We start from the raw sequence: 17,333 nt of genomic DNA on the forward strand, positions 1-17,333 counted from the left end.
AGCTCCACCAACACCACCTTAGCAGAGAATTGTGCATATGGCAGGAGGTTGAGCAGCAGGCCCAGCCAATACATATAAGAGATAAAAGGGAATATAACTAGGGCAACCTGTGGCTGAAGTAAACACAGGGGTGCCCCCTGCTGCCACACCTGCCTCTTCTAGGATGCTGAGGGACCACTGCTGCCAGTCTTGTGTGGAAAGGAGCTCCCCCCTCCCTCCCCGACGCTATCACTCCATGGAGGAGGGGGAGATGAGAACCACCGAGCAGGGGGAGCTGGGGCCTGACGGGTGAAGCCATAGGGGACAGGTTGTGGTGTGCTTAAGGCCCCAGGTTGTCTTCATCTGTTCCTGCCAATGGGCAAAATGTAGTTGATTAAAGTTTGATCTCAAGAGTTATTAGAATTTTGTTTAGTAACCACCAAGCTCATAGCCTTGCAAACAAGTCGAGAGTCACAACATTTAATCTCCAAAACCTAGCAGCATGAATTATCATGAGAATCCACTTACCATAGTGATGATAAAACAAAACATTTTTAAAGAAACCACAACCAATGGGTCCTCAGCCATTAATGGTTGTAATCTACACCTGCACCAGGGAGCCTGGGCGTCTCTTAAGTATTAGTCACAGGGTCAAACTGTGACTGTTACAATCAGGGCCAAGTTATGGCTGGCCCTGCAGGCATGAATTACAGAGGTGAAAGTTTTAAGAGCCCCTTCTGCCCACCCCAGCACAACTGCAGAGAAGACAGACATAATTTAGAATTAGTGATACAGCATGGCATGATCTGATGACTTTGTCTCCCCTCAGGCTATAAACCTTGTGGGGAATGGGAGTTGTAACACTGGCGGACCAGGTGCCAGCTCATGCCAAGGCCCCTAGGTGTCAGCTAAACACTGACTAATACATAACTGGAACCAATCTGGCTCACCTGTGTGTTAGTGTTGTTACAACAAGTATTAGAGTTATACAAATGTGTTTAGTGTTCAGAGTTCATGAAATGCTTGTCAATTGCTGCATGCATTAATCTCACCTACAGTGTCTCATGTTATAAAGTAATATTTAAGTGTTTGGTCTGTAACTGTAAATCACCCAACAGGAGAGAAGTATTAGGCAAGTATGAAATACTAGTTTGCCATAGGAGGTGTTATCTCCTGCCCAACCAAAGAAGGTCCACCAACACCAGACAAATCGTTGTGGAACATCAGAGGACAAAAGACTTTATTGATTGCTTCCCCCTCCGCCCCCACGAAGAGGAGATGTGCAACTGAATTCCTCCCAGCAGCTGAACTTGCAACTTGAAGCAGAACAGGGGAAGGAATAAAAAGCCCTAAGAAGGAGAAACTGTATCTTTTATGCTGCTTGGACTCTAAATTTAAATTAAATTAAAATTAATGGAGATATCCCATCTCCTAGAACTGGAAGGGACCTTGAAAGGTCATTGAGTCCAGCCCCCTGCCTTCACTAGCAGGACCAAGTACTGATTTTGCCCCAGATCCCTAAGTGGCCCCCTCAAGGATTGAACTCACAACCCTGGGTTTAGCAGGCCAATGCTCAAACCACTGAGCTATCTCCCCCACTCCCCCTTTGAGAGGCAAGGATTACTAATCATAAGCAAAAGCTCCCCAGTGGTTGGCCTGGGTTAGCCCTAAAGGACATATAGCGCCTGCTTATTATAGAAGCTTCTATTACGTTTTGAAAGTTAAGACTGGAACTCATTTTTGTGTCTATATGTTTACCTGCTTTAACCTTGTAAATAACGTTCTTATTTCCTTTTCCTAGTTAATCAATCTTTAGATAGTTTATTACAGGATTGGATACAAGCGTTGTCTTTGGTGTGAGATCTCAAGTGCAATTAACCTGCAGTAAGTGATTGGTCCTTTGGGACTGGGATTAACTTGAATATTGTTGTGATTTTTGGTGTAAGGGGCCATCTATCACAAAGGCAGGCTTGCCTAGGTGACAAGATTGATTGGAGTGCCCCAGGGGACTGTCTGTGACTGCATGTTAAGGCTGTTGTAGTGCTTGGGGAGTCTGCACATGATCCTTGGTTGGTGAAATCTAACTATAGAACTCACAGACGAATTGGGGTTTGTGCCCTGCTTCTTCACAGTCTGCCTTGAGTCTGGTCCTCATGCTCTTGAGACACTGCAAGACAGCTTGACAGGCCAACTTGAAAAGTGCTTCTTCCTGGCATAATCCCTAACAGTACCCTGGAAAGACTAAGTCAGATTCTACCCTATGCTGTGGTCTCCGGCAGCACAGGGAGTTGAAATGGCCATTGCAGAATCCTCCTGTCCCACATAAAGCGGACATAATGGCTCTTGGACAAAATATGGCCTTGTGAAAGGGGATGTCACTTATTGCATCAGAGCTTATGGGAACAAATAGTTTAAGAAATGTTGACTGTGTATTTCTAATTAAAAAGTAGCACATGCTAATCAAATAGCAAGCAGGAGGAATTGTACTAGTCCACTGAAGAACACATAGTGGAGGTAATTCTTTTCTTATTTATTTAAACCTTTTAGTTACCCTTGCTTAAATAGGGGCTGTATCTGGCACTCAGTCTGTGCTAGATTGTCACAGCTCTTACTCCGCTGCACAGATTATGACTCTGCTACTCTGGCTATGGTGAGAAGAGCAGGGTCTACTCATCTGATAATCCCTGCTGTGAGCAAATGGCTAGGGAGGAAGCAAAGAAGTGCAGAGTGGGGAGCCATGGATTTGCTACTTCTACCTACTAGAGATAGCTGGGTGCTGAGATGGGAGTGAGCTGCTCCACAGAAAGAGGTGAAGTAATTTTCTCTACCAGAGCAAGGGAGGAGTAAATGAGTAGAGGAGTAGATGTGACTGAGTCAGAACTGGATCCATGCTCTGCTCCTGAGGTGATACAGCCTTATTCAAGGCAGAGTATCTAGTTACAGATTATACATTGGTTGAACTCTTACAAAAAGCAATGGCAGTTTTGCATGAACAACTACTACAAGACCAGGCCATAGTACATGGAATACTCCAGTTGTAACCTCTGGGCCAGGTTGCAACACCCTTACTCATCGAATAGCACCTTGCTCCGCAATTGGTGTCAGTATCTGTACTGCTGGACTGGCAAACGAATGCAAAGAAAGTCCTTTTTTAAAAAGGACAATTTAGTAGCTAGGTTAGCTACTGCGATTAAACATTGTTTTACCAGGAAAAAAAGCATCATTAATACCCATATAAAATATAGTTTTGTACCTATTACGTGATTCTGACATGTAGTGCTTGTGATGGTGTCCTCTTCATCTTCCTGCTGGCTTTCTATGACCAATTTAGTCTGCACATAATACAACAAAAATCAAAGTAAACAAAACATCCTTCACGTGTCTGCATTTGGTTGCATAGACCAAAAATGGTGTGAAGCCATAGCACTTTTGTTTTATTGTTTTAGTTGATTATTTACCTTAATTATCCTAATATCCTTTCAGAAATGTTTAGCTGCTCAAGTATTAAAAGTAGGAATATATAGTGTGTCTCATTCCATGAAAGAGGTCTAAAGATAACAGCTTTGATTCTAAATCCTCTAATAAAAGCCATGATATGCGGCTGTCAAGAAAAATTAAGACTTGGGGAGATGTAATTCCTCAAGAGGAAATTACTTCTGCTACAATCCATTTTAATAAGAATACAGAAATACACTCAGGTTTCATGACCCCGTATTTGTTTCTCTCCAGGAATATCATGTGTCATTCTTTATGCTAAGGAAAATATGAGGTGAACTTAATGTGTGACATGGTATCTCCTCACTCGGTTTGCAATCATTTAACTCTGGTGTCTTCTTTTCCACCTGTTAAAAGACTAGCTAGAAAGCCAATCATAATTTTAAAAAATGAATCATGCACCAAGATCCCTATACTGATCTTTTCTATTGCACTGTAGTTAAAATGTGTGATTCTAGCCTCATGGATTTTCTAGGTGATGCTTGAGAGGACTGCATAATTCACACTTTTTCTTCTCTCCTATTCCCAAAAATGGGTGCACAAACAGTTAAGCTTCTTCCTAGAATGCATTTTGTCAACTTGCTTCTTACATGTACAGAGAAAAACCTCTTCAACGTGCACCACGTGTGGTTATAATTCAGATCCAAGGGCGTATGTTTTTTCTTACACCATGCCAATATGTATAAGTCAAACAGAAAGGAAAATACTTGCTAAGGCTGTCCTGAAAGAGAACAAGCCCTGAAGAAAAATTCACTCTTTCACTCCTTGGTGCTCTTATTAATACTTGTTAACTGCCCTCAATTGCCCTAAGCCACTTCCAGGATCTATTGTACTTTATATACATTCAAAGAAGTATTAAATATGCTTCCCAATCTAAAATCTTAGGATTTATTATTATTTGCAAACCAATTAATTTTTTAAAAAATGTATCATAGGCCAGATTCTGCTTGTCTTACTCACACAGGTTATTCCATTGACTTCTCATAACTAGCATTAGTAAGTCAAGGATTTGGCTCTATAAATTTGCAAAAGTCACATATTCTTTTAAGTGGAAAGATTTTATAAGAACTTTTTTCTTGGGGAACAGAACTCTTCAGGGCATGTGGAATAAGAGAAGAATATGTGCACGGTCACAGCCAGGACATAGGCAGAGTATGACTGTGGAATCTGGCTCAGGCTCAGAGCAAGGGAGGAGTAGATGAGGAACTGTGACTCTGAGTCATAACTGGATCCTTGCTCTGCTCCTGAGGTGATACAGCCTTATTCAAGGCAGAGTATCTAGTTACAGATTATACATTGGTTGAACTCTTACAAAAAGCAATGGCAGTTTTTCATGAACAACTACTACAAGACCAGGCCATAGTACATGGAATACTCCAGTTGTAACATGTGGGCCATTTAGGGATTGTCACAGCCAGGACATAGGCAGCCTGACCCAGTAGTCTGAGCCAGATTCCACAGTCATGACACAGAAGTAAGCTAGGGCAGGATATTAGGAGATGAGAAGCAGAAGACAAACTGGAGATCAGCACCACAAATCAGGAACCAGGATCAGGCTGGGTCAGAATACCAGGAGGTCAGAGGCAGGAAACAAACTGGAGGTCTGGACCCACAACTTGGGTGGCAGGAAATAAAGGAGCAGAGGAGCAGAGAGGGGACAGGAGTGGAGCACAGCTGTTTCAACAGCTTCCGGTTCCTGCTACTGGCTTAAGTAGGGCCAGTGGATCAATTAGCCACCCTGGGGCTCCAACAATTGGACTTCAGGGGCAGAGCCTGACACTGTGGCTGGTTTTCATGGGTCCCAAGTAGGTCCTTGTCAACAAGCTGGGTTCAAGACCCATAGGTCATGACAGATTGTATGTGTCCTGCTAATTTTATTGAACTTCATGATAGAAGTCTATGTCCTTTGTTATTCCAAAATGCCCAGAGTGCAATTCCGGGAGCTGTATGCAAAGGTGGCTCAAATTTCTCACTTGAATGGCCCTGATTCTGGTGCTACTCTGTCTACTTCTCCCCCCACATTGTGTTACAGTAGTCTCATAGCTGATGAAAACTTAGCTCAGGACTAGCGTAGAATTATCCTGACCATACCCCCATTTCCATACTATGCCAGCAGAAGGGAGAGTATGGTATTATTTACCCCTAGGCTGACTGTATGTCACTTCATGATCACTTTTCCTGTGGAATGAGCCACCATAGACCACTTACAGAGGTCTTGCAGCCAAAATATGCTGGCAGTGCCATTCAAAGCTGTTGCATCTCACCTGAAGTAATGGCCAATGGTCTGAACAAGTTGAGGCCTATGTCAGAAGAGAACATTTGGGGTGTTACTGTTTTGTGCCTATGGGACTAAATGTGTGAGTGAGCAGCATTTGGTCCAAAAGGAACCTTTTTTGATTAACTTAATCATAACGCAGTTGGTGGCTGTGTATCCCTCCCAAAGGTGTATACCCAAGCTTGCTGTTAATGAGAGCCAAGTAATGGTGCTCTCTAGTATAAGTTGCACAAAAATCAGGGATAAGTGCTGCATAAAGGATGGCATAATAGGCCCCCGTGCCTTTAATTAGCACTTGGAAAGAGAAAAGATTTAATTCTATGAAGTATAAGAAAAAACACTTGAAAAAATACTTTCTAGAATGTTAATGTTTAAAAGAGTCTCATGTTATTGTCAGGTTTTTAAAAAGCGGTACATACGGTATGAGATTTGAAATACAAGTGTCAGTTTCAGTGTTGACCCTCATTACTGAATGTACTTTACATTGTTAAGAGAAGAATAATCCTCTTAGTTTAAGGTTTTTTGAAAGATTTATGCTGTTTTCTCAAAAAGCATTTATTTTTCCTTTTTTATAAAAAATACACAATGGTCTATGCTACCACATGCTAGTGTTTTCAATCATAGATATCTCTCTAAACAGAATCCTTTGCAATCTTCTTCAAAGAAAGCAGACACCAAAGAATAATGAAAAGAGCTAGAAATAAAATGCATGAACTCTGAATTTAAAGAGTTTCAGTTGTTTCTCTAGTATGAGTTTGGAGGACAAGCTGAAATTCCTCTTAATTTATAAATCCTATTTAACAGCATATTTCTTTCAAAAATTAGATTTAAGAGCACAAAGTATGTCTTTTCATTCTCTTTATTCTAAATGTCCTCTCAACATGTTGGCACTAGTTATTTCATTTAGGAATTAAACTCAACAAAATTCATAATAAGGAATTCACAACTGAAGCAACTTGAATCTTCAAAAACGATATAGTTACAATACTTTGATTTCCAGCTTAACAAAGGGATGTATGGTATAAAATAGGTAATGCCTTTTCACCATGACTAATTTGTCCTTAGAAGCTAAATAGGATAATTAGCATTTCTCCATTATTTTTGTATATTAAGGACAATCTTTGCACTTCACTGATAAAATGAAGTGTGTTTCTTGAAGATATACTTAAAGTCCTAAATGACTGTTATTGTTACATTTAGAAAGACTTTACAAAATGAGAGACAAAAAGCATAGCAAATTATTGCAGCATTAGAAAATAATAAGAAAGCAAAAAAGAAATCGTAGAAGCAATGGTTCAGAGCTTTTTGTACTTCTGTACAGTGACAATATACCCTAAGCTGTCAGGACCATATTAAATGGGGCATAGTTAAATTGAGTGGCTCTGATAAGGGGCTCCGCTTTGCTATCAAAGTTCTAGATCAGTTGGATTGAATTTCCTGCATATTGCACATTTCCAGACTTTCATTCTCTCTCTTTCCTTTCAGTGACATTACAAGGGCAGCCTTAGATATGCTTATAATTTGTGGTTTTATAATGCAGGGGACATCTACATTTTCAAAGAAGAGATGATACCACAGAAGCCAGGAGCAAAAAGTTTTCCAAAGCATTCATTCTGCCAATGCTTTCTGAGAGAGTTTTTAAAAATGACCTTGTATATCCTTTTAGTACAGACATTATTTGCATGAAAATAAAAACACACATTTGCCTGGACTTGAAAGTGTGTCTGTGATACTATAACCTTAAGCCCTCTAACATCAATAGTAAACTAAGAGGTTTTCAAATTCCCCTTATGAAGCTTTTTGAAACTTGCTTTACCCTTCAAATATGACCCAGAGAAATATTTAATTACTTCATATTTCAAATGTTCCCATACGAAATGGTAGCATGTGCTGTATTTTAATAACCCATTTTGTCAGAACAAAAATGATATGCTTAAATTAATGCTGTACACTGAACACAGTTGGTACAAACATTCAAATTATTTTGCAAAAAGGGAAAATAATATGGTTAACACAACTATGAAGAAAGTTTTTATGATACAAAATTAAATGCAGTTAGAGTTAAAATATCTGTATGCCACCGGTATTTGAAACTTTATAACATCATGGGAGAAGCCCACTTTAAAGGAGAAATCACTCTGAGCTAAGTTCTAAGATTAATTATTAAAAACTTCACAATTAGGGGTATCTTTAGAGTAAGATCTTAGGTCACAATTCTGCAAAAGATTTACACATTCTTAGCTTTATTCATTTGATGCACAGCAAGCACTACTCACAATGTGTAAAGCTAAGCAAATACATGCATAACCTTTGCACAATCAGGGCCCAAGAGCTGACAGTGCTTAAAACAATTTTCCTTAGGAATTGTAACGCTTCTGCTCTCTGGATAAATGAAAGTATCAGATCCAGTTAAAACTGCAGAGAAGCACAAAATTCATTTCAAGGGGGATATTTTCAAAGGTACAAAGGGTAGCTAAGGGGCTTAATTCCCATGGAAAGTCAAGTATCCAATTCTCACTTGTGTGTTTGATAGTGACAAACATCCCTAAATGTGATTCAGTACTTTGCCTTTTCCCCCCATTGTTTTACACTTTTTACTTTTTAATGGTTTCGATCATATCAGAAGAATGTTTGATGCAAGTGTGTAATTTTCAGGGGAAAGTAAAAAAGAAAAGAAAATGGTCCCCTTATTTCATTGTGCTGCACTGTGATTATGGCATCATTGTTGCAAATATATTTACAGAAATTGAGTTGCTGGTAAAAGCAGTATGATCTTCATGAATAGTCGTACAATCTGGCCCATAATCAAACTGTCAGATTTGACATTAATTCATAGTTCTCTAGTTACAAAATTCTTTCTACTATATATAAACAATTATTGTATTTTTTGCCTGTACTGACAATAAGGAACAAAGCACATCCAGAAATTAATAAAAGGGAAATAATGTTTTTGTGCACTAAAGAACTTACCAGTGTCTCATGCTGCATTTCCATATCAGCTTTTGTTTTGCTGTTTTTCTTGTGGCTTCCTTGAGCGCTGATAGAGTTGCTGGGAAGAGAGGAGCCCTGGGAGCTGCCCTTCGACACACTCCTGTAGGAAACATTATTTGATCCACTTTCTGTCTGCTGAGCTGCTTTCTTATCAACTCTGCAGGTAGAAAGTGATTCCTCTGATAAATTACATTGCCCTTCTTCAAGCGCTCTACTTTTCCCATCCCTTTAATGTTTAAAGTAACCTCTCTGTATTTTTCTGTCTCTAGACCTTTGAGTGATAAATGTTTCTAACTAGTCTTGATCAAATCTGTCACTTGCAATTTCAGGTAGTGTATCAATTTAGTCTTTCACATACAATGATTTATTTTATATTTGGAATTGCTGTGGGGCAAACTGGGAATCACTGTACAATGATTGTTGAGTGTCTTTGTGGCTTAAGGTTATGGTAGCTGTAAATGTAATTAATTCTGGCTAGTTACCAAATACACATTTGCTGGTTACAATCACTGCGAATGGGAGAAATAAAAAAACATGTACATGTAATTTTCCTCTGTTTCAAACCATATGCCTACATGCCTAGTTTTTGGTATAGTTTGAATTCCTATAATCTTTGATCAAATTTACCATTCTTTAATTTCAAAGACCATTGGTTTGGTTAACAAACTAACATGAACCAGATTATCATTTTATTGCTAACATTTTCCTCCAGAGATTAAAATCTTGATATGTACAAAACAAATGCTGCTATTGTAACACCGACAGACCCCAATCGTCGCAGGCGGGATTGAACCTGCAGCCTCTGAAGCTTAGTGCATGAGCTTGTACCGCATGAGCTGAAAGGCTGTAGACCAAACTAATAATCTCTCTCTCTCTATGTGGTCTCAGGGCCACTGCATGGGGGAGAACACCACACCCAGCAGGTGTGTGGGTTACACTATGCATTCCTAGTCTAGAACAAACATTCTTGCATTCTGTTTAACATCGAGGATGCACATATAGCTGCAGAGGAAAAAAAATGCACATCCCAAATTGTTTCATAAAGTAATTACCTGTTTAAAAGTTCTTTCATAAAACTGTCTTTTGCTGAATATGTGATGGTGGAGGAACCATTCTTTTGATAACACCTAATCTGGCCAGGGATGTCTTGTGAAGCTTTTGTATTCTTTTTGCCTTTCAAAACATCATCTAAAATGTCACCATTTTCAGTTTTCTTATTAAATTCATTTTCTGCTTCACAGTGTTGGTCAGTTTTCTTTTTATCTTTTTTTTTCTCTGACTTTGCCTGCTTATTTCCAAAACCTGAACCTTTTGCTTCTTTCTTTTCTACCTTTGTTTTAGGAACATCAGTTTTTCTACCATTCAGGGCTGGGAGTTTACTCTTACGAAAACCAAACCAGCTAGCTATAGAGGGCCCAGTCTTTTGTTTCATCTCGGTGGTGGGAGACTTGTTTTGCCCTTGACCCTTCTGCACATTTTCCTGGATACACAACATGACTTTTTCTTCTATTGTAGGTTGTACAACAGATGAACTCAAAGCACTGGTAACCTCAGAGTTTTCTGGTATCTTTAAAGAGGTTTCTTGTCTTTGTGACTTGCTTGCTTCAAGTTTACGAGGATATTGTATTCCATCCAAGTTTTGAAATGATGAAATTTGTTCTGTTGGAATAGTAGGTGATGACTCCAACTCCAATTCTGCTTGCATGATACTTTTTGTGTTTAGTGGATACTGTTTAGAATTCTCACTGCTTTTTTGATTGTGGACAAATATATTTGGTGTATCTTTCTGAGAAGGTGATTTGTTTTCCTCACATTTTGAAATGTTGTGAAACAAGTCCACTTTTGGAGATGTTCTGAATGGTAGTCTGCTTGGGCTACCATGCTGACTATTGGAACTACTCATGCTTCCATCAGAACCTTGTCTAGAATAGAATTTTTCTGGAACTTTTGAAGTATCTGAAAGGGTCTCTGATGCCATTGCTAACCCAGGAATGGCCTTGATTTGGAATCCTTCCATGGTAGAGTTCTGCCTTGTTAAAGAATTTCCTCTTTCAGAAGTGTTAGTAATAATCTGAGTCCGTACTTTTCCTAGCCCGTCTGTCACAGGGGTAGCTGGCTTTTCCCCTGTATGAATGCTGAAACTTTGACTACGGGCTTTTGCTCCATTCATTCCCAGAGCCGGTTTTAAGTATGTTTTGTTACTAGAAGAAACAGATCTCTTAACTAATTTGTTTTCTAATCCATCTCTTCTGTCTACCATCATGCTGCAGTTTTCAGGTGAGTGAGGTGATGCTGTATCAATAGTACGTCCCATGGAAAATTGATCTTTTATTTCAGTATTGGCCTTAGTGACTCTTAATTCCGTACCCATTGTTTCCATGGTGGTTAGACACATGGATTCATCCTGCTTGTACTTACATGAACTCACATTGCTTTTGGAAGCTGCATTTATACTGTCTTTTTCTTGTTTCCCTGGTACAGTAGAACTCTTCCTGAGGAGTTGGGGAGATTTTACAAGTAGTTTCAGTCCTACAGGGAGTCGGGTTTTCAGTCCTTTCTCATGAGAGATTTGGACAGCATTTGTTGTGTCACTGCCATGAAACGATAGTGGCAATGAGGAACGGTTAACATGAGATAGAAGAGGCTCACTACTATTTGCTGTTTGACATTGTGGAGATGTGGGCAGACTGTTTGGCATCTTTTGTGGCTGAGGCACTCCACTGCCATCGGATAGTCCTTTTTTGCCTGAATATGTGCTTTGTGAGGAAACCGTTTCCAGTGACACACAAGCTAGAGAGAAGGTCTTAGCTGTCCGTAATCCTGGGTTAGAAAGCTCCTGATTGCTGCAGAATACTGACTGATTAGAGGGTTTTGGGCAAGCTCTTTTTGTGAAAACTTTGGAAGGCCCTTTAGAGGTTCCAGGGGAGCTGTGGGACTGCTGAAGCATGTTTTGTGTGCTCATTTCTCCATTCTCTTCAAGGTGAACTAATTCAATTTTGGCCATGAGAGGTGTATTTTTTGTTAGCATTTCACGATTAGATTGATTATGAAAAGCAATAGGGTTTGCAGTTCTTTTTAAGGGTGACAATTTAAGAATATTTTTTGCTGTTTCATTGGGAACAGTTGTGCCTGGCTTTATGGATAAAGGTGGAGAATGTTCATAATTTGGTTTAATCAATAGTGAAGTTGATCGGCCCGGAGGAGCAGGGGGTGATGGGGATCGGGTTTCTACAATTGCTAAATCACAATGAATATCTCTGGTTGGGGGCTCTCCATAGTCACTGGGTTCTATAAGGTGCCGAGGCAATAATGGCAATTCTGGAACTTGACTCTTTGGATTCTTTGTCCAATCACTTCTGCCTGGAATTTTAGAATTTTGAGGAAGATGGGCAGGGTGCTTTGGAATCTCTATGTCTATTTTCAAATCCAGATTATGAGTTGGACTTTGTGCCTTTTTGAATCTTGACAGTTTCATAGGCAGCAAAGCTGGTGATTTTTCTAGGGTTGTTGGGCCAGATGATAAGGCTGCAGCGGACTCCTCACTATCTGTCATCTTAATTTTCTGTGGTGAAAACTTACTTCTGCTGGGTATTTTAGTCAAGTTTTGTTTTTGATTGATACCTGCATGAACAGTGGAGATGGAATTGGCCTTATATGATACATTGTACACTGGCTTCACTAGCTTTTGTTGTAGAGTATTTTGCAACAATGCTCTTCCAAAGTGTAAAGATTCACTGCATGTCCTGGGGACAATTGTATTTTCATTCCCTACATTATTCTGAAGAGTCCTTTTCTCGATTTCATCTTCAGGTGTTTCTAAAACAGTGTAGTTTCTAGCATTAGTTCCTGTCTGTGAATTAGTTATTCCCTGAGGTATAAATTCAGTGTATTCTGCATTGGGCCCACTTTGTGGTCGCTTGATGGAAATTTCATTTCTAGTCACAGTGACTACTCCAGTTTGATGTGAACTGAATTCAATAGGCTCGCCATCCTCAGCATCAAATATTACAGTAGTGCATTCTTCAGAAGAAGTCTTTTTTATGACCTTCTGTTGTTTAATGAAATTACATGTCTTTGGCCCAATATCTGACTGAGTGGATACTTGTTTTTCCTCTCCGTCAGTAGATACAAACTGAGAATTCTCCATCCCTGCAAGCACGTCAGAGCTCTCTGTATGCTTGTCAGTAAAGGGAGTTAATAACAACTCCGATGGACTTTTTTCATCACTGCTTTCTATATGTAATTCATCCATGACTTCATTGTCATCAGTATCTGAAAACTGTAAATTAAGGTCCTTCCAACCTAGATTAGCAGCGCTTTGATCTAGCTGTAGTACAGGCAGCTTAACATTTGTGCATGATTTTACCTCTGACTGAAAATCATTGACAAAATTAGTTAGTTTTTCAGGTCTTTCCCTTGAATTAAAATATGAACCTTTTTCTGGTAAATGTTTCCCATTAGGCTCCCAACCAAATAGACTGTCAGAAATACTGTGGGTTAATTTATTACAATAGAGCCTGCAACCTTTGCTTGGTATTTCATGCAGCAACACTAAAGATGAAGATTCATCATCTGCATCATCATGTGAATCTGAATCATAAGTGAAAGTTTTGTTGTGCTCGATGCAAACACTCCCTATTTCCATTGGCTTACAATGAGTTTGTTCTTCATGGCTGCCACATTTAATTCCAGGGGAATATATTCCTTCATTGGAGTCCATGCAATCTTTGTAACCCCATTTTGATATTACTGAAGATGGTTCAAATAACATTTTTCGTTTCTGTAACTTCTTCAGCCCTTCCAAAATGTGGTTTTCCTTGATACGAGTTGGAGGTAGATCGTCTGTAGGACTAGAGAGGTTGCTCGGGAGTGAAGAACCAATGCTTATTCTTTTATCCCAGCTTATAGATGACTGTTAAAAAATAAGAATATGCTGGTAAGGAAAAAAAGTAACACCTTTTATTTAATTGGTTATAAATTGCATTTGGTATTAAGTCTCATCTAGACAAACTGCTATCTTTGGAATTGATGCCAATATTCTCTCTTAACACAGTATTTCATAGTAGTGTGAAATGGGGAGGGTGATTGGTGTGTGTAAGAGAGAGAATGTGGATGAGAGGGGTAAGACAGAAAGAGAGCAGAAGAAATTTGAGTGTGAAAGAGAAAGGGAATGTCTGAATGAGAGAGAGATTGGAAAAGCAGAGGGAGATAATGAGGATAGTTGGCTTGAATTTAGGGGAAAGAGGAAATGGGAATCAATGAGGTGAGTGAATAAAAAGTGACAACAGAGGCTAGTGAAGGGGCTGCACTCATGCATGCAAACTTATGGTCAGGCGATCTACCATTTCACATATGAGGAAAAAAAATAAGGGAAGACTACACAGCATATATAGTAAATACGGCATATTTACATGAACTCCAGACCATTATGACATGCTGGGCCCTGGGAGGAAACCTCACAAACCCTACTTCTACTTCTGTGAGGTAATGGGGCCCTATAAGTACCTAAGATAGGGGTTTGTTACTATTGTTATTATTAGTTAGTGAAGAAGTGGGGTTGTTTGGCAAGTGGGGTTTGTATCCTGCAGTTAAGAACAGTATTAGCAGCTGCTCTTGCCTGGATGTGACTCAGGCAGCTTAGAGACCAACCAAGCAGCCCAGAAGACAGCTAGGAAAGGTGATTCTTCTGCACTATGGACAATTTATGGGTCTTTTCTTATAACTGATGCTTGTACTTGAGATAGGAGAAGTCTGTAGTAGGTCTTATGTTTATTGTTTGGTTTGATATGCTAACAACCAAAAATAAGTATAGCAACCCAGAAAGAGGAAGAGATGTTATTTTTATTAACCAGAGAGTTTGGTGTCTATTACTGAAAGAAACCCCGGAGTTCCCATAAAGTCCCCAATCATTTTCTACATGGAAAGTGCCTCTCTTTTTGCCTTTTTCAACTTACCTATTTGAAAAGGTAGGAAGCACTATACAACAGAAAATGCTTGAGTATGAACAGCAAACAAAAATGCAAATTGAGCAAAATGTGATTTGAAAAGAAGAGCTAGACATGGGCATAGCTAGAAAAGAAAAGGCAATTTTCTAACAGTGAGACAGAGTGTGACTGTGGTACTTTACTAAATTATAGCAAATGTATCTTTACCTTAAATATTACAGAAATTTCCAACCCTTCTGACTGCATAGACTGGGCTCCCTTCAGGATATGGTCAAAGCCACATTTCTAAAACAACATTGGGAAAATTTCTGTGGCTGGAATGGGGCCTTTTAAATTTCCGCCGGAGCCCCAGGGCTCCCAGCCAATGCCACTGCTACCCTGGGGCCCTGGCAGTGATTTAAAGGGCCTGGGGCTCCTGGCTGCCACTGCCACCACCGTACCTGCGGCTGGAGCCCCGTGACCTTTAAATCAACGCTGAAGTCCCAGGCAGTGGGGGCGGGGCAGCGCTGAAGGGCTGGCTGGGGGATTTTGGCCCCAGCCCTGCCCCTTCCACCCAAGGCCCCGCCTCTCAGGGGGCCCAGAGGCCCCCCCCCACCTGTCCCAGGACCCCTGCCTCCCTGCATATCAGTAAGTCATTTAAGTTACTTTCACCCCTGGCCCTTGGTCAGCAGCTGCCACTCTCTGGCCATCCAGCTGTGAAGGCAGCAGCACAGAAGTAAGGGTGGCATGGTATGGTACTTACTTCTGCACTGCTGCTGGCTGGGCACCTGGCCAACGGCCACACCTCTCCGGGAGAGCTCTAAAGGCAGCGCAGAAGTAAGGGTGGCAATACTGTGACCCCCCCACCGCCGCACAACTCTCTTTTGGGTCAGGACCCCCAATTTGAGAAATGCTGGTCTCCCCCCATGAAATCTGTATAATATAGGGTAAAAGCACACAAAAGACCAGATTTCATGGGGGGAGAGACTAGATTTCATTGTCCGTGCTGCGTTTTTCATGGCTGTGAATTTGGTAGGGCCCTAGTTATATCTGAACCTAAGAGCTGAAAGTTTCCATTTCCCAAATCCTTCACCCCTTTACCTCCCTAGTCTAGCCCCTCTCAAAAAGCCTACTTTGAAGTTAGCATGCTTAGAAAAGGAAACTAAATGAAACATTCTTTCTGACAAGAAACCCGGAGAAATTCCAAAACTGCCAAGAAGTTGCTGTTCAGAGAAGCCTACCATTCAATATGCTCAGTTAATGCAGAGACAGGGAGAATAGAAAATGATTAAAAACAATATGAGCTCAACTTGCTTAACCCTTTGGCACTGGTGATGGTGATGCTCCCGGTGTTGTGTGCTAATTCATCATGCATTAGCACTTTGCATTGAGGTAACTCAACAATTAGGGTCAAGGGGCTAAGCTTCCCTATATGATTCAAGCTGAAATCTCTCCAATTCTTCTATTTAAGGCCATTAGATCACGAGACCTCCTTTCTGATCTATTTTTTTCCTATGCATTGTGGCAGCAAACACTTTCAGTTCATATGTTTCTTGCCTCCTAAACCATAACAACATTTTTTTTTAAAGCTGCTAAATATACCAAATTCTACCCTTGATTAAATGCAGGAACCCAAATGAAGCCAGTGTAGCACAACTTGGTCTCGTGTGTAAATGCATAGACAGTTTTTGCATGTTGTACTCTGTAGGACAGGGGTGGGCAAACTATGGGAGCGGCTCGGTGCAGCGCGGTGCGGGGCCAGGGCAGGCAGGCAGAGAGCCTGCCTTGGCACCAGTGCACGCCGCTGCCACCCCACCGCTGCCACCCTGGAGCCCGCACCCCTCCTGCATCCTGCACCCCAAATCCCTGCCCTGAGCCCCCTGCCTGCACCCCAATACCCTGCTGCACCCCTCCTGGACCCCAACTCCCTGCCCTGAGCCCCCTCCCACACTCCGCACCCCTCCCTGTACCCCTGCCCTGAGCCCCCTCCTGCACTCCACACCCCTCCTGCACCCCAACCCCCTTCCCTGAGCCCCCTCATACACTCTGGCCCCCTCCTCTGCCCCAACCCCTTACCCTGAGCCCCTTTCTGCAAACCGCACCCCCTCCCACACTGCGCACTCCCTCCCACACCCCAACCCCCTGCCCCGGCCCTGCATGACATTTCCCCACCCAGATGTGGCCCTCGGACCAAAAAGTTTGTCCACCCGTGCTGTAGGCCCTTGTGCCAGATAGCTTAAAGAGTTAAGGAGGCCTGAAGTTTGTTTGGACAACTCCTCTCACATCCTCACATTTGCCCCCACCAAACTCTAACAAGTTTGATAATAATTTAAAGGGATGGAGGGAGAAGAAGAAGAAAGGCAAATAGTTCAGAAATTTCCGACCGCTCCATTCTGCTGAGTAGGAAAGATAGAAAATGTGGCAAAAGACCAGCTTGGCTTAACCACGAGATCTTGCATGATCTAAAAAATAAAAAGGAGTCATATAAAAAATGGAAACTAGGACAAATTACTGTACAAAGGATGAATATAGGCAAACAACACAGGAATGCAGAGGCAAGATTAGAAAGGCAAAGGCACAAAATGAGCTCAAACTAGCTACAGGAATAAAAGGAAACAAGACGACTTTTTATCAATCCATTAGAAGCAAGAGGAAGACCAAGGACAGGG

At 41.1% G+C, this 17,333-nt stretch overlaps 1 protein-coding gene across 3 annotated transcripts in view; it reads right to left on the reverse strand.

Annotated features, from left to right (window-relative positions):
• Positions 1-17,333, reverse strand: part of NCKAP5 (NCK associated protein 5) — a 310,769-nt gene that overhangs the window by 69,455 nt on the left and 223,981 nt on the right. For 2 of the 3 annotated variants that reach the window (XR_004647669.1, XR_004647668.1), the window contains exons 10-12: positions 9,793-13,652; positions 8,720-8,897; positions 3,233-3,311 (exon numbers count right to left, since the gene is read on the reverse strand). Coding sequence is in view for 1 of the 3 variants with exons in the window: in XM_034785642.1 (XP_034641533.1) it covers positions 3,233-3,311; positions 8,720-8,840; positions 9,793-13,652 (4,060 nt within the window). In the remaining 2 variants the exon portion in view is untranslated. The remainder of the gene's footprint in view (positions 1-3,232; positions 3,312-8,719; positions 8,898-9,792; positions 13,653-17,333) is intronic. The other variant, XM_034785642.1, reaches the window with a different exon arrangement.

Source organism: Trachemys scripta, chromosome 11, assembly GCF_013100865.1.
Source record: "Trachemys scripta elegans isolate TJP31775 chromosome 11, CAS_Tse_1.0, whole genome shotgun sequence".
Taxonomy (NCBI): domain Eukaryota; kingdom Metazoa; phylum Chordata; order Testudines; family Emydidae; genus Trachemys; species Trachemys scripta.